Source organism: Misgurnus anguillicaudatus, chromosome 7 (genome assembly GCF_027580225.2).
Source record: "Misgurnus anguillicaudatus chromosome 7, ASM2758022v2, whole genome shotgun sequence".
In the NCBI taxonomy this organism is placed as follows: domain Eukaryota; kingdom Metazoa; phylum Chordata; class Actinopteri; order Cypriniformes; family Cobitidae; genus Misgurnus; species Misgurnus anguillicaudatus.
Window position 1 is genome coordinate 6,690,921 of NC_073343.2, and position 21,558 is coordinate 6,712,478.

The following is a 21,558-nucleotide window of genomic DNA, read 5'->3' on the forward strand; positions in this document are numbered from 1 at the left end:
AGCCGGAAACATGACACTCCTTACCATGTTTGAAAGATTCGGTTTCTAACAGGAGTTAACTTACAGGCTGTGAGTCCGAAGCGTGAGGAATAATGATAATGTTGGTCTTATCTACATCACCAATCCGGGAAGTAAACTATTGCCTACGATCTGTGTGTTTGTTGTAGTACAAGAAATGAGATTTATGTTGGAGATATAGTGCCATTGCTTACTTTGAGGTTTGTACCTTTTGCATATTGTTAACATGTACTAATACACACTTACACACCAAAGTAAATTTAAAAACATGAAACGGACAATATGTGCTCTTTAAGTCCAATAACACTCGCATACACATTTAAAAATCAAAACAATCAAACAAACACACTTTTTGTACAAGCATTTAATCATGTTGAGTTTATTTTTCAACAGTACCTTGGTTTTGTTGCATCATGTTGGTTCATGTTTAGTTATACTACACTGGCATTAAGCAAAATTCGCCATCTGAATAAGCATTCGGAGCTCTCCTTTTACAGCGAGGGCTCCGAGAGAGGTTGGTCTGCTGATCAGAAACCAGTATTTACTTTGTTTTTGTAGTGGGTCATGTTTGGATTCTAGCAGGGAGAGACTGGTCCCCGACCAGCAGTCGTGGGAAACCTCTATGGCTGTGCAGACACACACAAACACCCGCACACACAAACACTATAATCCCACTATAATACACACGCAGAGGCAACAAGTGCTGTTTCAGTACATTTCAGTCTGTCTTTACCATCTACATGCTGCCAACAAGAGCCACACACACATCTGTTTTACAAACAATAACGGCCTAAAACAAATGAAAAATAAATTTACATTGCCTCCCCAATGGCAAATGTGCTGAGATTCAAGACTTTTTCCTTTTAACCTTTGCAAAGATGCTCTCCAAACGAGAGGAAAAGTTTATTCAATTAAGCTTTGTCCTTAAGGACAGTATTAATTTTACTCATTTTATGGTAATGTTTGATTATTCTTAACAGTCAATCGGTTAAAACGGTTTATTTAATAGGGGTGGGGAAAAGACTGAAAACTTTCCACAAACAAAATTCAGACACACTCAGGCGACATACTTGACAACCCTGTTAAACGATCTTTTAGACCTTCATCAAACCATTCTGAAACCAGCTTGATCAATTTACATAAACACAGTAAGAATAACGTAATTTAACGGCACGGGGCTGGTTATGGGGTCTGTCGGCCAAACATCTACACGCTCTCCCTTTTCACATTCTCAAGTCCCTTCGTTTCCCAGTTCAGCTGTCCCAGTTCACAAATTCAACTTCCATATCACTTCCAACGTTTGCCCAGTGGAAGATCACCGAGTTGTTGTCACTGCAAGTAGTAGTGTAGCCTAGCTTAAAGTAGCCTAGCTTACGGTAGCGCATGTTGCATGCATTAAGGCTGAGAGTGGGGGTTATGTGATGTCACGGAGTGGGAGGAGCCAGACTGAACCATCGGCTGTGCGGGTGGCGGTGGAGGATGAGGGTGTTGTGCCCCAGAGTGTGTGTTGGGAGAAGGAGGTGGCGTTGGACGCTTGAACTTATCGGGGCTGGTGCTTCTCCTTGGGGATGGCCTCTGTAAATAAAATAAATAAATGCACATTAAAACCAAGACATTTATTGCATAACAATGCGTTTTGAGTGGCTCAAGCATTTTAAACAGCCTAAAATGTCCAATGTAGCTCTTAGTTTTGAGTGTTTTATCTTTAACATTGAATTATGTTGTCATATGAGTGAGACCTTGCATTGAGATATTTCAATTGATACCAAATAAGATCAGTTTCAGATTCTGCATGTAGAACGTTGCATTTCATAAACAGTTTTCTTAGAGAGAATGAGAATACGGATGTATGACGCCCTAAAGGTGTGATCTCTGAAAACCAAATGTGGTCTCTGTGGGAAGTCAACTGTGAATCGTAGAGAGTTGTTTTTCCCGGGCATTCACGGCGCACCCGTGCTGTGTTCTTTGGGGAGGGACTATCTTTATTCAGGAAATTGGCCTTAAACAAAGCATAAAAGTGCAAATGTGACCTATCTAGCGTATCTGAATGTTTTGTTAAATACAGAAGGTTTGGCTTTTGGTTATGAAAGCGAGCTTTCATGGCACTGCAGGACATGAAAGAGAGCCAGTCATTCGCTGTTAAAACAAAACAAGTCACTCTACTATAGCCACGAGTTTCACATAATCTCTATCAAAAGGGAATAAAAAAAAAAAGGAAAAAGTCCTAACACAATGTTATTTTTAGAAAGCTTGAGATGGTCACAAGTCTAGTGAGAAATTGACTTTGATGGCATTTGACTAGTTGGATAATATTGAAACTATATCTGTCAGAAAATATGTGACTGGATCTGTTAAGAGCAGTGGTTATCAGACTTTTTACACCAAATACCACCTCATACAGTGTGCGTGATGCAATTTTCTTCATTAGAAACCCTGCAAACATTGTGCAACCTACGGATACATTCACCTACAGGAGGATGTAGTTATGTAGCCCAGGAGATGCATGTACTATGTCACAATGCACATTTTTCGTCTGTGTACGAGTCAAATAAAATATACTTTGCAAGGCTGTGTGTTCAACCATGCACGTACGTTCGCATACACGTATAAAACAGAATATATTGCTGGCTTTTTGCCGCCGTTCCACTGTACACAACATTACGACACCTGCTGAAGTTCGCCCCTGAAATTTGGGTTTAATCGTAAATCCGTGCCAACATGGGAAAGCAGCTCAGCCTTCATTCTAATATTAACCATTGTGGAATAAATAAAATAATGCAAATGAATAAAAAAACAATAAGCAACCATGCATATGATAAAGACTGACTTACAATATATATTTTTAAAGGACATATGGAGACAAGATTAAAAGAAAACAAATATTAGATTCATAATTATAACTTATCAGTAATCAATAGTTTTCTAAATCAATCAATCAAAATCAAAAGTGTTACTGATGAAGTAAAATAATAATAATTTTCACATCGCAGCGTTTTGATTGGAATACACTGAAAGGCATCACTTCCGGGCCACGTATCCCATGCAATGTAGTCATACAAGTAAAAGTTTTTCAACGCATCCAAAGCTAAAATCGCATCAGAAAATTAAGCATCTGCAGATTGTTGCCACCCCAGGCAGACCCTTTGCGACTCTCCATAAGGAATGAATGACTTCGGGTTTATGGGACATTGTTTGTTGTGTACAGTGGAAAGGTGGCTTAACTACTCACCTATGCACAGTTAAAAAAAAACGAGGGTGTTATATTACTGAACAGATTATTTTTGGCACTTAGACAATTACACAGTTTGAACATTGACACTGCACTGTGCTTACATACATGTAAATAAAAACTTAAGATTAATGATTAAATTAAAATGTAAACACAGTTAAACAAAAACAGTAGAACTGTGCTTAAATGTTAAAAAACTGTACTTAAAGATTAAATAAAAATGTATTGTACTTAAAAGTTATGTACTTCAAAGTATTGATATAGTTTGTAACACTTTACAATAAGGCTGTATTTGTTAACAATTAGTTAAAGGAACAGTATGTAAGAAATTTATATCAATTAATCATAAAATGGTCCTTATATGTCACTAGACATTAAGAAATCATTTTCATTTCAAATACTTATATCACTCACAACAGTGGTCTGGCCAGGATATTGTCATTTAGAAAGTGGAGTTGCAGCCCTCAACTGATGTTTATGTTGTCATGTTGTGTATTGGCCACCACTTGTGTGATTGCAGTACCAGTTTTGGCCACAATCCTACATACTGTTCCTTTAATGCATTAGATAACATGAAATATCAATGAACAATACTTCTACAGCATTTATTAATACAAGTACATGTTCATTTTAGTATTTACTAACATATTATTAAAATCAAATGTTTATACTTTTAACATTAGTTAATGCACAACAAACTACCATGAATTGTTAATAGTTTATGTATCTACTAATGTTTACTAACACAACCTTATTGTAAAGTGTTACAAAATCTTTAAACAGATTAAAACATTTTGTGATTACGGTAATTTATGCTTATTGTAAAAATGAAGAATATACTATTATTTTTGTTAAATATTTTGTCATCACTTCACAACTAATTCAGACAGTAAACAAAGTTGTGCTCTATTAAATTTATTGGTTGCATATATGAATGGTTATAATATGACACACAAGAACTATCAGGGCTCCAGACTAACATTTTTCACTAGGAGCACAGTGGCTCCCAAATGAAAATTTTAGGGGCGCAATCAGAAAATTAAGGGGCACACACCATAAATCAACATGCTAACCAAATATTCACATTTCTACTAATTTCCACTGTATTAATAATAGGGCTTGGCAAAAAAATCTATCTTTCGATTAATCGTTTTTTTAAAACGTGGTCGATTCAGAATCGATTCTCAAAGAGCAGAATCTTTTTTTTCATATTTTTTATGCAAACATTAAACGTAAGATTAACTTTAATCAAATTACTAGTCTTCTTCACTAGATGTCACCCTCTTTTTTGCCTTGCGCGAAGTTACCAAGGAGCCTGTCATTCTTTCATTCAGTGCTTAAAATGGCGGTTTTAGGTGATTCATCAACGTTGATGCCACCTTCACATAAAAAGTCAGAGGTATGGAAGCATTTTAGATTTCGCAAGCAAGACAACAACGTTAGTGTTTTGTCTTTTAATTTCTTTTTATTAATTACCCACTTGTAAACTTCTGTTCACTGTTATTTTTTATTAATATAGTATTTGTATTAAATCTATATTCATTGAGTTGAATCAAGAATCGAGTATAAAAACCGACCCGAGAACCGGAATCGAAAATTGAATCGAGAATAGAAATCGAATCGAATTTGATAGCTTGTGAATCGAAATTGAATCGATCTGGAACATCTGAATCGATACCCAGCCCTAATTAATAATAAATACTTTGATTAGGAATGCACCGATATGGGAATTTTGGTTGATACCGATAACTCTTTAAATTTGGGGGCCGATAACCGATATCTACAGGCCGATAAATATTACTATTATTTATCATATTATTTTCACAATGAAAAACTCGCAGACCGCGGACATCTTGTCTTTGCGCTAGACTAGCATACTCTTTTTAAGCCCGCAACACGTGTTATCTTCGTGCTATGTCACAGAAAGCACCAATCAAAACTCCACATGGCCAGCAATGAGCAAGTGAAGTGGTTCAACAAACCAAAATAATCCAAAATTAATCAGCTTTCATTTATCGGCCTAATTTTGCTATCAGACCGATAACCGATAATATTAAAAATAAGCAGTTATCGGCCGATAACGATATGTCGGCCGATATATCGTGCATCCCTAACTTTGATGATAGATGAAGAAAGTACAATGTTCTGTTTCAAATTCAGTGTCACATCACAAAAACTAAGGTCAAATTTACTGGTCGCACATGTGCAACTGGATGTATAATTCAGTGGCACACTCTCAAATTTTGGTGGCAGTCTGGAGCCCTGACTATATAAAAATTAGTGGGGGCATTAATTGATTCATAAACTCCACCGCAACCTTTGCTCCCTGAATTTGAAGTGGATACTGGAACAATAAATTTACATTAAAGATGCTGCCTTTACAATTCCTTGGTGTCTTAAAAGCAAGTCAAAAGGTTTGTTTGGGTTTTGGCAAAGCATCCATCACAGTCATAGACAGATCCACGAACCACCAAGAGGCGTGCATGTGTGTTGGTTCGTCTATATGCAGTTCTGAACAACAGCATATCAAGTACAGATATGAGCAAGACCGTAATAAAGTATAGCTTAAAATATTTATTTTCTACTAACACTATAACGCACACAAGACCAGTCAGCAAATAACAAGAGCGTTATAAAACAGTAATGAAAATGTACAGAGCTAAAGAATCCTGTACACAAAAACATCCTTTTAGTAATTTCTAAACAACTTTAACTTTTCATATAACCATTACCGAGTACTTGGATGTTTAATTCTGAGAGAAGGGATTGCACTATGTACATTCAATAGTGAATCAGTAATCGTACAAAACATGTCGTAAGGAAAATCATCACGTACTGTAGTCGGTTTCGAAATATCCTGGTCCAAAGTGACATGAAAAGGTTCAAATTCTAGACTAACAGGTGAAGAAATATAAATTTTTAAATGTAACCTAACATCCGTTTTACCACCAAAGTGACCTTTGTGATGCTTTCACATCGCTTTGCGTATTACGAAAAGTAAAGACAAGGCTTCGGGTCAGAGCAAAATCAGTGTGGTAGATTTTTTGTTGAGGGGCTTTCAGCGATTGCATCATCCAACAGGTCACAATGCAATGTAACCTGGATGAGTCAATGATTGTGCCACTAAAAGCATTTTGCTTGCTATTGAAATTTTAATACAAAACAACCTTATAAAAATACAGTTTACTTAAAGTAACAAAAGTTGTTCATAAAGTCAGCCGTGTGTTTGTTCAGACAAACTGTGTGTGTAAGAGAGAGAAACAGATGAGGTGATTTAAATGTAGTGTTCACGCACCTGTACAGCGTGTGAGGGTCCCGGGTGAATGTGTAGCCCAGGTGATGTGTAGTGGGGTGCTCGGCTCAGCGTGGCCGGAGGAGTGAAACCAACAGTGTGACTAGCGTACGACAAACCTGGTATAAAAAAAGAGACGATCAGTTTTTATTTTGTGATGTAAGGGTAAAGCAAGCATGGTTTGCATAAACTGGGATGATGATGATTTTAGACCAATAAAAGCATATCATAATAACAGTGATACATTATCTACACAGTAATACACATTGCTCTCTGCAGTCAAAAAGGAATTTAAGCTATGAAGTGCCTATTAAAATGGCAATGCTATAAGCAATCCTTTTATCATAGTTTCTTGATATCTTCAAAGTAGGGCCGGGACTCGATTAAAAAAATTAATCTAATTAATTAGAGGCTTTGTAATTAATTAATCTAAATTAATCGCATTTTAATCGCATATAAATATTTGACCTGAGAACATTAAGAAGTAATTTTTTACATGGATTTTAGTATACACTCTTAGAAAGGATGTGTTAATTTTATACACATCATTGTGCTGTAAGCTTTTAACACATTATGTGTAATTTTAACACATTATGAGTCATTTTGTCTTGATTTTGTGTTCAAGTATAACACATGTTGTGTTAAAAGTAACACAAAATGTGTTGTTTCAATAATAACACAGAGATGGGTGGATTCCAGGACGACGCAGTTAGTGTGTTGTCCCAGAATCAACACTAATGTGGTGTTTTTAACACATTCGTTCTTAGAGTGTACCATGAATAATGACTGAATACATACTGTAAGCTTAAGCAACAAAACATTGTTTATTGAGCCCTATTCGGACGGGATTAGCTTTACAGGGGTAGATGGCGTAATGTAATTTTACCACAGGACGTCGGTAATATTAATGGTCAATTCGGACGGGATTAGAAATCTCTGTAAAACATTCAGAAGTGGGAGGGGTAACTCGTTGGCGCAGCGCGTCACCTCTCGTCTTCACGTGCACGTTACCTTGCTACCAGATATCAGATGTGCAAACAACATGACACAGACAAGGAAAACGCGAAACACTGTGTTTAATTTCAGTTTGGGGAGAACGTCAGTTTCATAAACAGTTCCATGCCTCTGAGAAGTAAATTTGACTTTTTTTTAAAAGTTTGTGTCGTGTTTTATTCAAAAACTGACTTGTAACTGACTTGTTTCTCCGTCTAGAACGCAAGTAAATGCTTCTTTAAGCGCTTTTATATTTAAAAGAAACCCGCAAATTAAAAGGAAATGACGCGATTTACGTGTATATTTACAGCTGGTCTATTCGCACTGGATTTGTATTACCTGAGGTAATTTCTCCGGACCTTTTTACAGAAGGTAAAAGACGCCGTAATCTTTACTGACATTGTCCGTAATGATTACTGACATGGAGCATTTGGACTGGACTAAAATCACCGAGAAGCTCTGATAAAAACTTGCTTTACCCCACATCCCTATGTAAAACTAATCCCGTCCGAATAAGTCGTTGTACCCGGAGTCGGGCTAATGTCCACGCTAGCTGCTGTATGTTTTGCATTGAGATGCTCGATGTGCTGCGGTGATATGTGAATTCCTTGTTGCATAGCTTACACACAACCATGCTCTTATCGACGCTTACATCCGTTCGTTTTTTATAAAAAAAAATCCCATCCACAGGGCCAACCAAAGCGATCTCATCAGCCTCTTGGTTCATGTTCACTGTGGTTTGTTGTGAAGTCGTGAACGCTAGTTGGTGCTCCAGTATAATCGGTCCGCCGAAACTCATGAGAAGTGTTCCGCGGTGCAAAAATAAGTGCGATTAAAATGCGTTAAAAATGTTTAACGCGTTATTTTTGTGTAATTAATTAATCTTAATTAACGCGTTAAAGTCCCGGCCTTACTTCAAAGCTAATTGTTTTGACACGTACCAGGGGAGATTGGCCGGCTTGAGGAGGGAGAGGGAGTGTAGGGGATTGGGCTGGACACCGTACGAGCTCTCAGTCCCTGAGCAGACATTTCATTGAAATATCTACAGAGAGAGAAAAGAGGAGAGAAAAAAGGGATGAGATACAACAGCAAAAATAATATAACTAAACATTACCTATTACAAGACTTAGCAAGTAATAGTACTTGTAAAAATATGTGTTTAATACCATATATGCTTAAATGTCAGGATATGAACAAAACCAGGTTACACTGGGTCACCATGATCAGCTGAATACTAGGGGTGTGACGAGTTCTTTTGCCACAAGATGTATTTTACGTAAAAATCTTAAAGTTAAGTTTGTGGCAAAACCTTTTATAGTGCTTGCATTGTTAAACTGATTTTTACAGTGCGTGTATTTTGTTTGGGTTTCTAATAATGATCTTTGTGAACTCGTATAAAGTCTGAGGTGCATTGTGTTTGTCTGTTAATCATTAACGTGTTAAGCGTCTCAACAGTTTAAACCCTCATGATTTCAAGGTGCAGTGTGTAAATTTTAGCGGCATCTAGTGGCGAGGTTGCGAATTGCAACCAGAGGCTCAGTCCATTACTCACCCCCTGCTTTTGAAACACATAGAGAAGCTACGGTAGCGACCACTGGACAAACATGTCATCGCCAGAGACAACTTGGTAAAAAAGTTTGTCCCTTAAGAGCTTCTGTAAAAACATGGCGGCACAAAATGGTGACTTTCATGTAAGGGGACCCTCGGTGTATGTAGATAAAAACATCTCATTCTAAGGTAATAAACAGATAACGGTTCATTATGAAAGGTCTTTATACAACCCTGATAATATAGTTTTATATTATTTTGCATTTCTGTCAAGAGATCCTTCTAAAAATTACACACCGCACCTTTAATGTCTGTATGTTCATGCTCAAGAATTACAGTATCTTTATCATTTCAACTGTAAAGAAGTGACCAAATGAAGAGTTTCGTTGCAAACGAGATAACTCCGTTTTTTTTAATTTTTCAGAAATCTCGTTTTTTGGTTGTGCATTCCAATTAATTAATGGTTTTGTTGAAAAAATGTGTTTACTTGGGGTTTAATACTTAATTTAAACCAATTATTATTGTCTCAACATTATATGTAATTTTAAACGCTATTGCATACTTAGGTCTATTTTTAATACCAAAAAATATAAATTTACTTCATTATCAATGACCAAAATAATAGTTAAGGACAGTACTAGATTATTTAAAACATTTCAAAATTATGTGATTTTAGGTGAATTTTCCATTTATATGTTTTATAATTGAGGATTTCAAAAAAAAATTCTCATTCTTGTGAACCCAATCTCGTGTCTCGTCTGGAAGAGTCAGTGTCTCGTCACACCCCTACTGAATACTACTCTCTTATTGGACGCTCTTGTTTGCAGAATAAATTAATCATGGCTTACGATGAACAATACATTTGTTCGAAGGAAACGGTAAACCAATGTCTCAGAATGATGCTACTTCCATGCTGCTAGTGTCAGCTCAACAAACAAAAAAATAGAGAGTGCACCTTTAAAGCAGACCTATCTGGTTACTAACTAACAGGATTATCATTCAAGCATTAGATACAGGTAATATTTATCTCTCGTCGTCCATCTCCAGGCTGCTCTCACTCTCTGACAGTTGTCTGCACAGTGCCTCTCTTCTCTCCATCTCTCTCTGGAGTTTCCTCTGCAGTCGAATGTTCTCTTCCCTCATCTGCCTTTCCTCCTCAATATACTGAGCCCGTTTCTCGGTGTGCTGAAAGAAATACAAGTTTTAAGATTTTTTTCATAATCTTTAAAGCATTTTAATTTAAAGGTCCATACTTATATGCTTATGCTTCTGGATGAATTTCTTATTAGTGTGATTGAACAGCAAATTAAAATCGACCAAAAGGTGCCAGCCATACCAGAAGGCACCTCATGAAGTATATTAAGAGAATCTGATTGGATCACAGCCAAACCAAGGGTGCTGATACTATAACACCATATGTGATGCCATGCCGATATAACACTAGTTAAAGTGCACCTACACCATGTGCTGAAAGATAAAAGCTGCATTGAGCTAATGGTAATGTCAGTGCAGATGTCTCCCTCTTGTGGCCTTTACATACAAGCTACCACACACATCTCAAAATTACATCTTTTAAACGTCATGCCAGCTTCCAAGGCTATATATTTATGGCAAGACTATTATACGGAGTAAGACTAGAAAAGATGTTTAAAATTCATTTAATCTAAAAACTATGTTATCCATTAACTTGATTAAAAACGTTTTCGAAAGTATCAACAGAAAAAAGGTTTCTCACAGGGGCAGAGGTAATAAAATCTAGTAGAATGTGTTTAATGGACAATGAAGTCTGACAAGATTAAAATTTTGGAGGATTTTCTGCTGAGAGTTTTAAATTAATGTGTGATCTTGAATAGATGACTTGATAAGCTAACCATTAAAGAATCCAGATAATGACACTAAAGCTGTACTGAGAATGCTACATACCTCACAACTGCATACCAAAGTCCACCCTAACACAACATTATGCTCCAACACTATATTTCATCACATATATGTAGTTGATTGTGCTGCCATCAAATGAACTAACTCCATATAAAAAATTAAAGCTTTTAACTGCTACAGTAACGCTGATTTGACAAATCGCTAAATCACCGGAAAAAAATGCACGATACTTAATGCGAGATGATTGACAGTAGATGATATCGTTCTTTGATTGTCGGCTGCACAGGATGAGCTAACGTTAGCTTGCTTTGCTCGTGTTCATAATAATAACATAATAACTTTCTACGTAGCATGTGTACCGTAGGTACACAAAACAAGCAAAAACTAAGCCAAATTATGTTTTGACCATTTTACATAACCCGAGTCCATGGAAAAACTGGGCTGAAAACAGTACTCGAAGTCCTCCTTACGACAGTGCCGGCTGCAAATTTTCGTTTGATCTGTTAGTGGTGTGTCAACTGAGGGTCGCGTTGATGTAAACAATAAAAATGTACTCCCGGTGCCCTGAATTTGTTGTCCTTACATCCACATACTGCACATGTTCTTCTAGTCATCTTTTATCGAGAGTTTTGATGATTTCCCTTCAGAGACGGTAAAAGCGGAGTATTGTTGAATAACCATGATATTAGACTTGATCGACTTCATGCGGCGCCCGCAAGAATAGACAGCCAGATGACGTCAAAGTACCGCGAGAGTGATTCACGAAATCATACGGAGGAGTTTCCTTTAAAATCGCAGAACTTTGACATCATCCGGCTGCCGGTTCTTGCGGCGCCACATGAAGTCGAACAAGCCTGAGGGCTGCATCGATCAGTGGTTAGTGGGTGGAGCTAATGACTCAGTTCCATACAGTGCATTCTGGTTAATTGAGTAAATCAAAGACCGTTACGACAATTCCGCTTAAACAAACTATCGATCTAATTTATCGAAATCGTGCAAATTTCTTTTTTCCTTAAAGGTATAGCGGAGGATTTTCTCGAATTTTAGAAAAGAACCGCCTTCTCCACGTTTTAAAAAAAATGCAATTGCGCAACAATCCTGATTGACAACTAGGAGGACCAATAGTCTTGAAGATCCATCCGGAAAAAGAAAATCCTCCGCAATACCTTTAACTCTTTCCCCGCCATTGACGATATCTCGTCAATTAAGAGAAAACGCTTCCCCGCCAATGACGAGATTTTCCGTCTTTCCGCAATATCGCTTTTATCCAACCAGGTGGCGCCCTTCCGCAACTTTTTAAACCCGGAAGTATTGCCCTGTGGCAAGCTGCTGCATGTCCGTGTCTGTTTTAAATATCGCTCTGAATGGGATCGCTATGAAAAGTCCGTCACAAACATGGAATTATCTCTGCTTTTTACTCAAAATGTGGTGTTTTTGCAGAAACCTACCCATATTCAAAAGCTGATTACAAAAGAACTACTCAAGGTAGGATGAAACGGTTTTTTTTTTGTTTGAAAGCAGAGGGTCTGTTCTTTCATTTGGTATATTGTATGTTTATATATCTGAAGAAGAACATTTTCTGGAAGGCATTAAACTTTGGTGAAAATCATAAAAAACGCTGGCGCTGGCTGGCAACTTTTTAAAAAAATGCTGGCGGTGAAAGAGTTAAGTAAAATGCAAAATAGAAATAAATAACCCGTGATAACAGGCTAAAATGTCTAGGGTTCAATTTCGCTTTAACATTTAAAATGTATGTATTCGGCAGACGCTTTTATTCAAAGCGACCTGCAGTGCATAACAAGCTCTACAACAGAGCTACACAAAAATGCATATGTGCATGCAATCATTTGCTAAATCATCTAATTTAATTACTAATTTATTAACTAATTTCAATACTTACATAACATTCTCATTCAATTTAATTCTTTTTAAAGTTTAAAAAATAACTGCAGAAACTCTTCTGTAACGCAAGAGGTTGTGGAAAGTATTAGCCTACAAATCATGCAAAGATTTAGAATTCCAAATTAACCAGAAAAAGTTGCATTAATATTATCAACATGTCCACTTATACCAATACTGCATAGTATATAGAATAGAGTATATTATTAACAGTAGCTCAGCAAAAAATATATTTTTTTGCGTGTGTGCACCCATGTCTGTAGTATGATAGCAGAGAGGTTGTGTAAGGGGCCAATCACACAAAACGCGTTTATGGCAGTTGCATGTGCCTTTTATGAATGATTTTCTAATGGGCAGTGAGCGTTCTGCACACCGTTTATGCACTCTGAACGCCTTGCGTTTTTTTGCCGCCGGCTGCAGCACGCGCTTTTGAAGGAGCGCTGAGAGCGAAAAAGCTCCTAATGTCATTCATGTCTTTAAATTGTCCAATCGAATGAGGGGAAAGGCAGACCTTTCGTTGTGGTGACGGAAGTTTGCTTGGAACTCCACTCACTCACTCTCTCCTGCGTGTTTGTGCACCTCTCACCCTCGATCAAGGTCTGAGCAAGCGTCCCATTTTGTAAAGTTTCTGGTAAAATGGCAGTTAAAAGGGAAAGAGCGCTCATGCTTCAATATTTTATCGACAAAACTGCTGCCTCGGTGCGCATTTGGTGTGATTGGCCCCCAAGAATGCAGGTGAGAGAAACACTCACGCTGTAGTTCTGTAGTGCGGAGGCTGCGTTTCAGTCTCTCCACTTCACTCTTCAGGAAGCGGATGTGCCGCATCATGTTTTCGGGAGAGTCGATCTCCATGGAAACTTCCCTGGGAGAGGGCGGGGCTGACACTGGCTGATCAAGCTTCTCCTGCAGAATCCTGCCAATCAGAAGGGAGGGGTAAGGTCATGTGATCATGTATCTCCAGCCGCAGGACTGCTGTGCAGAATTACAGTGTCACTAAGAAAGTTCAGATCACCTTACAGGTGACATTACCTTTTCTCTGCCTCCAGTTTGTCCATGCGTTTCCAAAGTCGGTTCACAAGTGCCTCCTGCTCCTGTTCCAGAGTGTTCTCCAAATCAATCTTTTCACGTCGGAGCTGCACAAATTATATATAATTAGGAAAGCACAAACAAACATAAAGTAACAATACAGTGTGTGTAGTGAGGACTTAATAATAAATAAACTTTTAAGTTTTATCTATTGGTTTATTAATATTAACTCACACTTAATCTTCTTAGTTTATTATATGAAAACGCATCTTAATAGCAGGTGTAAACAGCCCCTCACTCTCAGCTGGTATATCTATTCCAGTTAAGGAGGGGTAGCCTGGGTTCAAACTAAAATTACGAGCCCAGAGCCCTGCCCTCGGACAGCACACCATATCATATTTGATTGCATGTGAATGCAAACTCATAAAATTGGGAATGATGTGGCATAGGGGTGGGCGATATGGGACTAAAATAAACCCTATTTTGCCATTACTGAGCCTTAATACAGCCATACTTATGCCACCACTTAAAATGCAGTCCTACAAGGTAACAAATATATGCACGGAAAGTGCACCGACAGTACCCGTACAACAGCGTATGCGCAAAAAAATATTGAGACAGGACACTTCACTACAAACAATTACACAAAGGAAATGGACACTATCGTTTTCTTATATTTTCACTTCTTTCAAGAACAGAAACCTGTGGAGCATTTTCATCACCATAATGTTTAATTCATGTTCTTTGCTCTAAACTTTGTTTGCAATGGTGGATCGGCTACTTTTCTTCACTTATCCTGTACTCTAAATGTTGCAAATTAGTGCTGCCCTGACAGCCTGGTAGAGTAATAATTTGAATAAGAAATCATTTGTATTGTGTATGTGTCGAACAAAGCCATACGCGCGTAGCCGCAATGAGTAAACCTTGAAAGCGCCGTGGAAAAAAGGTACAACCCGCCCTTACCTCGCATTCATTTAGCACGCACCTTGTATCGTACTTGAAGTATGCACGAATCACAATACAATGGGGCTGTTTGCACTTGGTATTAAGATGTGTTTTCGTCGATCGGATCACAAGTGGACGAGAGAGACACATTACGTTTACACCTGGTATTTAAATCCGTCTCTTTTGTCCACTTTCGACCGCTTCTGTGCTGAATACTATGAGGGGGTGGTCTGTGAGACGGTGGGCGAGTCTCTCTGCTGTCATTCAAACTCGAGCGGGAGTAATTATGAGTTTATATAGACGCAAACTAATATTATGTCGGAGTGCACTGCTTGTTTAGCAAGTAAACATGCTGCACAGTGTTTTGTACATGAGTATGTAAGAGCTTTCTTTGAATTTTCAGCGCAATTGATGAAATAGGATCGCGCAACTTTCACACGCTTTCAGAACGAAACTACGGAGATCAGATGCTTAGTTTTATCAATGAAAGGCTAAGAATAGCGCTGTTCACCGAATGTTCACGCCAGAAGTCAAAAAAGACGTAAAACTTGTGTTTAATACCTCAGATTAGATAAATGGGCGGAGAGAAGGCGGTCGCGTGTGGCTGTTCGAACGCATTCAACCACATGTGCGTTCCGCAACTCCAAAGCGATCCGATCGAATGTGGTTTCGACCACCTCTGGATGTGGTTGAAACTTGAAAGTGGTCGAAAGTGGACCAGCTCAAAACGTTTTGAACACCATTTACACCTGGCATTAACGTCGTCCACTTGTGATCCGATCGAAGAAAACACATGTTAATGCCAAGTGTAAACAGCCTCAATGATGTTTCCGTTCACGATCAAATATTGTCATATCGCACACCCCTAATGTGGCGTAAAATATTCAGGGTTCCCACACCTTAGTTAACTTCAAATTCAAGGACCTTTCAAGGACTTTCCAGGTCCAATACCCTCAAATTCAAGGACTAAATGTAGGGACACATTTCAAGTGAGAGCAAGGTTACATTGTGTTACCTTTTAAGATACATTGTCACAGTTCCCTTTTGAGGGAACTCACGCTGCGTCACTGCGGTGACACTTTGTGGATGCCTCTGAATGTGTATATCAAATTCAACCAATGGTGAGGCTTAACGACAAAGACATGGTGACGCGGGAGCCAGAAAGTATATCGCTATCTGAAATATTGCCAAAGACGGCATTACAGGGATGCGGGAAGTATGGCAAGGGAGACGCAGCATCTCGTTCCTTTCTCAGGGAACAACAGTTACATACGTAACCAGATACGTTTTCATGTGTCAAACACAACTGTGCAAAAAAGCATTTTGGTATGAATCAACATTCGCATACAGAAGATATAAGCATTTAAAGCAAACAGTTTAGCACGTGTGCTTAAAAAGTCTAGAAATGTTATGATATTATCCTACACTACACAGGGAATAATATGGATTTTTTTCCAGAAAACGTCTTGCATAAAATAGATTCAAGCACTTTGAATAACCTGTATCTATGCATGTATATTTTCAAAATCTTCCCAGGGTCTTGAATTTTTCCCCCCAGATTCACAAACTATAAAGGATTTCAAGGACCCGTAGGAACCCTGATTATTAAAAAAATGCCACTCAACAGTAATTGTGGTACATTGTGATGAACAAATTTGGAGTTTGTTTAAGAATAACCTGGTTCAATCTAAACAGTTTGAAAACCCTTTAATCCGCCAGTATTGGTGGTAGATGTTTACAGAATATAAAAATTATTTGTTAATGTGAAGATGTATCTGTTCAAAGTAATACACCCATTCAAGAATAACTGGTTTGAAGGTGGTCCAACTCTTCAGTAAGTTGTTCGGAGATGGTACCTGTTCCAGAGTGAGTTGTTTGGAGATGGTGTCATTCTCCAGTTTTTTTATCTTCTTCATCAGTTTATTGACCTGGAATTCCTGTTCCTGTTCCAAGTGCTGTTCCAACTCTGCCTTTTCGTGCTGCAGCTGAGTGCGAAAAAGCATAGAGAGAATAAGACGACAAGAAGAAACACACTGCCACATCTACACGTCACGTGCAGTCAAGCAGTCACATGTCCGACATTGAGATCCTTACCAAACAACAACAAAAAAAATAAAGCAAACATGACTATAAACATGCATGCCTGTTTAATAAATATACATCAACACATTGATTATATATAACACACACACACACACATATTCACGCACACAGTTGGTGTGTGACTACGCATGCTAATTTCACGACCTCCATTATTCATCCACAGAATACAACACCTACTCAACGCACGCACACACACACACAGACACACACAACATAAACAATGTCATCTGGTCTCTGCTGAGAAGAGACAGATTCATCTAATGATCATATTACGTGAACAGTCTCTCATAAGACTTATCCTTATCGGTTGTTCAATTAAAGTTAATTCAATCCTCACAAAGGCAAGCCTTCGAAAAATAACATTAAGGTGTATTTTCCATCCAAGCATAAAGTACCTTCTCTGGAAATTCTAAGGCGATCACGTTTCCAAGCCCAAACCTATCCGCTCTCCATCCGATCACCTTTCTATACTCTCTCATCTCTCACTAGGTACGTTTACATGCAACCAAATAATCCCTTTGTAATCGTACTGATGGCTCAATCGTATTGAAAAGCCTTCATGTAAACACCTTAATCAATACGATTGAAGACGATCGGATGCAAATATGGATCGTATTGAAGGGGGTGGTCTATTCCGATCTGTGATCCAATCAGCAGGAGAAAAGTATGCATGTAAATGCGTGAATTGTAGTATTTTCTCAATTGGATGCAAAAACACGTCTTACATTAAACTCTTATGGGCTGTTTACACTTGGTATTAAGATGTGTTTTCATCGATCGGATCACAAGTGGACGAGAGAGACACATTACGTTTACACCTGGTATTTAAATCCATCTCTTTTGTCCACTTTCGACCGCTTCTGTACTGAATACTGTGAGGGGGTGGTCTGTGAGACGGTGGGCGAGTCTCTCTGCTGTCACTCAAACCCGAGCGGGAGTAATTATGAGTATATATGGACGCAAACTAACATTATGTCGGAGTCCACTGCTTGTTTAGCAAGTAAACATGTGGCACAGAGTTTTGTACGTGTGTATGTAAGAGCTTTCTCTGAATTTTCAGCGCAATTGATGAAATAGGATCGCGCTGTCAAAATGAAACTGCGGAGATCAGCCGCTTTAGTTTTATCAATGAAAGGCTAAAAAATAGCGCTGTTCACCACATGTTCATGCCAGAAGTAAAAAAAAAACACATAAAACTTGTGTTTAATACCTCAGATTAGATAAATGGGCGGAGAGAAGGCGGTCGCATGTAGCTGTTCGAACACATTCAACCACATGTGCGTTCTGCAACTCCAAACGATCCGATCGAAAGTGGTTTCGACTACCTCTGGATGTGGTTGAAAGTGGACGAGCTCAAAACGTTTTGAACACCGTTTACACCTGAAATTAATGTCGTCCACTTGTGATCCGATCGACGAAAACGCATGTTAATGCCAAGTGTAAACAGCCTCTTATTTCACATGATTCTGGTCACAGAAACGCGCAATAGCAAGGCAGTGGCATCACGCATTATTAAGGTAAGGTTACTGGGGGTCACGCGATGTACATTCTACCACGTTTATGTGTACTTTTAAAACATTAGGCTACTTAAAGCAATAAAATAGCGTTGAGACTTTTAAAAAGTGTGTTTTCATCACTTATATCTGAAAACTTCTTAAGAACAACTTTCTTCAACTCCGTTTTGACTTAAATCCAGAGATAAAGCCTGAACTCTGTCCGCAGCGAGGCGTTGCCAAGTCCTCTGCTTTTTTCGAGTTTAGATTTGGGCTACTGTTTAAACTGTTTCCACCAGTTGTTTTTCTGTGGGTTAAAGAGAAAAGAATGTCGTTAATTAGTTATTGGTATTTGGGCTGCGAGTAGTCATTGGGATGCTTTTGGGCTAGTTTTGAATGTCCATTTGGGATGGTTCTGATACGCGAATCTGGCAACCCTGGCTGTGCGCTTTTGCAAACGTTCGGTTCGGATTCTATAGAATGTACATGTAAACGAACATTTAAATCAGATTGCAATCTTTAGGGCGCATGTAAACTGTATCGTCATAACCTTCCATCGGATTGACAAAATTTGGTGCAAGTAAACATAGCCACTGTGACCCCAAAAACACTAATGGGCTCTCAGCTGCATGAGTTTCCTGGACAAATCATTGGTGAGGAACTCCTCTTCTTTCTCATAGTTGACGGCAAGCGTCTCCTTCTCCTTCTGCAAAGCCTGGATTTTCTTAAATAGGGTGTTGGAGATGAACTCCTCTTCCTGTTCGGCACGTGCTTGCTGCAAAACGACAAACACAAACCTGCTGGTTACTGGTCTTTAAAGCTTTTATTTTCCATAATTAAACCACTAATTTCTGTGTTAATAACACATCGACTATCATTATGTCCTAATTTCTATTGGCAAATATGAGTCAACACAAAATACTGGTCAAGGCCGGTTAGTAGCATTGACAAATGATGCCTAAATGTGATACTTTTCCAAATACAGATACTGTTGCGGTTTTGCAACCCGTCATAAATGGTAATTTCTTCCTGGATCCTCTCCTGCTGTAATAATGGCGCAGATTTAGTTTTGCATTTACTTTTTAATGCATATTTGAACTGAAAACCGTGCATGTGTTTTTGGACCAGTATTGTGTTCTGACCCACATACTTGTGCTTCTAGTTCATAAAGTCCTTCAGTATACCATGCATTTTACGGTAAACAGTTGCACAAGTGAAAATCACACCCCAGATTTCCACATTAAAGTATGCACTGCAGTATTTTTCCACTGATATTTTAGCGTTGCCTCTTTGTCTAAATGCAGATGGCTTGAGTGAAGGACTGATTCACATACAGGATGTTGACGCATTAGAGCCAAAAAACCCCAGTGTGCCAACAAACCACCCAGATGGAGGCCTTATAATAAATCAATAACGACAATCCAGTTCTTCAGCAACTGCCTGAATGCAAAGTACTACACCTTCCGCATCAAAACCACGATAATAACAAACCATGTGGCGAATCAGTAAACGCTTTACGTAGTCAGTGAAGACACAGAGTTCTTAAAAACAAGCATGTAGATAAATAAATATACACAAACGAATGAAACGTTAGCTTTAACAACTAATATCAGCATTAAATGCGTTTCAATTTAGCTAGCATGCGAGACACGTTAGCACTGGTGCTATTAAACCGCTATCAGGCTTTTGTTGGCTAGTTATCATCTTTCACAGTTAGCTAGCAGGCTAGCATGAGCGAAACAGACCAAGTTAAACGCCCCCAAATGTATATTTTCAGTCAAAACAAGTTTAATTCAGACCCCCGTGTGATTTAAAACGCGTCCCGAATGGTTACGCAGGCCTTCGGGGTGTTGTCAGGTGCACCGGAGAGATTAACGGCAAGGAAACGCGGGCTGACTCACGATGGTGACGCTGGCTTTGCGCAAGTCGCGGTTCTCCTCCTGCAGCGCTTTGCACTTCAGTTTGAACGTCTCGAGCTCGATCTTCAGCACTTTGTTCTCCTGCTGCAGCGACGCCAGACGGTTCGTCAGCTCCTCCAGTCGGGACTGCGAGATCACGATGCCCTGCGCTTTGCTGATGGCGTTTGTGGTAGTCGTAGTGGTGTTAGAGGCGGCCGCGGAGGAGGACTGCGGGGTGGCCGAGCTGCTACTGCTGCCCGCGCCGTCCGTGTCGCTCTCGCTCGCGCTGTCCGCCATGGTGTCGCGCGCTCGTTGCCTGGTGAGCTCAGTTGAAGTGGCTTTCGGGAACTGGGAAGGATGAGGAGAGCGAATGTGGCTACACTGGAAAGGGGATCGGTCCAAGAAATGACTGGGCGTGCTGAAAGTGCAGGATGGTGGGGAGGGTGGCGCCGACCTGTGGTGGAGAGGACAGTGTGTTTGTTATTTTCTCTTTTCAGGTTTGGTTGCTGCTGTGTGTGCAACAGGGCAAAACCTTGTGAGTGCCCTAAAGACCCCATGAAATAAAAATGTTTTTTGCTTTTGCTTATTTTATTTTGCAGGATATCTAGTGTGCTCCAAAACATGGACCAAATTCGCGTTTAGAAGACATGCATTCAAAACTTACATCTCTCTCTTCCGACAGTACAGAACAACGATTTTATGACGTCATTCTGCACTTCAGCTTCTCAGAAACTTTGTTATTGGCTATTTTAAAGGTGGAGCCCACCCTTAAAAAAAAAAATTATATTTTTTTTTGTTCATTGAGCTCCGCCTCAGCATTACGTTATATACATTTCACATGGGTTTGATCATCCAATTTTTTACCTTGTAATGCATTGTTAGTCACTTTGGATAGAAGCTTCTGCCATAACCATACTTTTAAAGTATATGCAGGAAGTTATCAGAAAAGGTCAAGCGCTGTTTGTTTGCAGATGCTGTTTAGTCTGATATTGAATCAAATGCAGTAAAATTAATAGGTTTTTAAGTGTAAGCATTATTGTGCAAATACTTTTTGGCACCACTGTATGTTGTGTACCTTGGCACTTGAACATAATGTATTTTCTACTATCATGCAGGAGATGACTAATAAACTGACATGGCATGAAAATCTGACTTTTTCCAAGTGCTATGATTGGGTCCCCACCCAGTGCTTCTATCAACCTAGAAAATGTGAAAAAGATCAACCCAGTAACT

General features: G+C 38.9%; 1 protein-coding gene across 1 annotated transcript; it reads right to left on the reverse strand.

Moving 5' to 3' along the window:
• Positions 1 to 364: 364 nt before the first annotated feature.
• ccdc6a (coiled-coil domain containing 6a) lies at positions 365 to 21,006 on the reverse strand. Its single transcript, XM_073869323.1, has 10 exons — positions 20,990 to 21,006; positions 20,329 to 20,779; positions 19,050 to 19,202; positions 16,688 to 16,813; positions 13,890 to 13,993; positions 13,613 to 13,773; positions 10,105 to 10,264; positions 8,474 to 8,571; positions 6,543 to 6,658; positions 365 to 1,593 (listed from the first exon to the last, which is right to left on the reverse strand). Coding segments are annotated over exons 1-10 (1,551 nt in total). The 5' UTR covers positions 20,992 to 21,006; the 3' UTR covers positions 365 to 1,413.
• Between the last annotated feature and the right edge of the window lie 552 nt (positions 21,007 to 21,558).

Bases quoted from the DNA above. Each gene is read 5' to 3' on its own strand.
- ccdc6a (XM_073869323.1), bottom strand. The intron at 16,814-19,049 runs AGAGCCCATTAG...CGCACTCAGCTG, and splicing joins CCAGGAAACTCATGCAGCTG to CAGCACGAAAAGGCAGAGTT. The intron at 6,659-8,473 runs GTACGTGTCAAA...TTTTTATACCAG, and splicing joins AAGCCGGCCAATCTCCCCTG to GTTTGTCGTACGCTAGTCAC.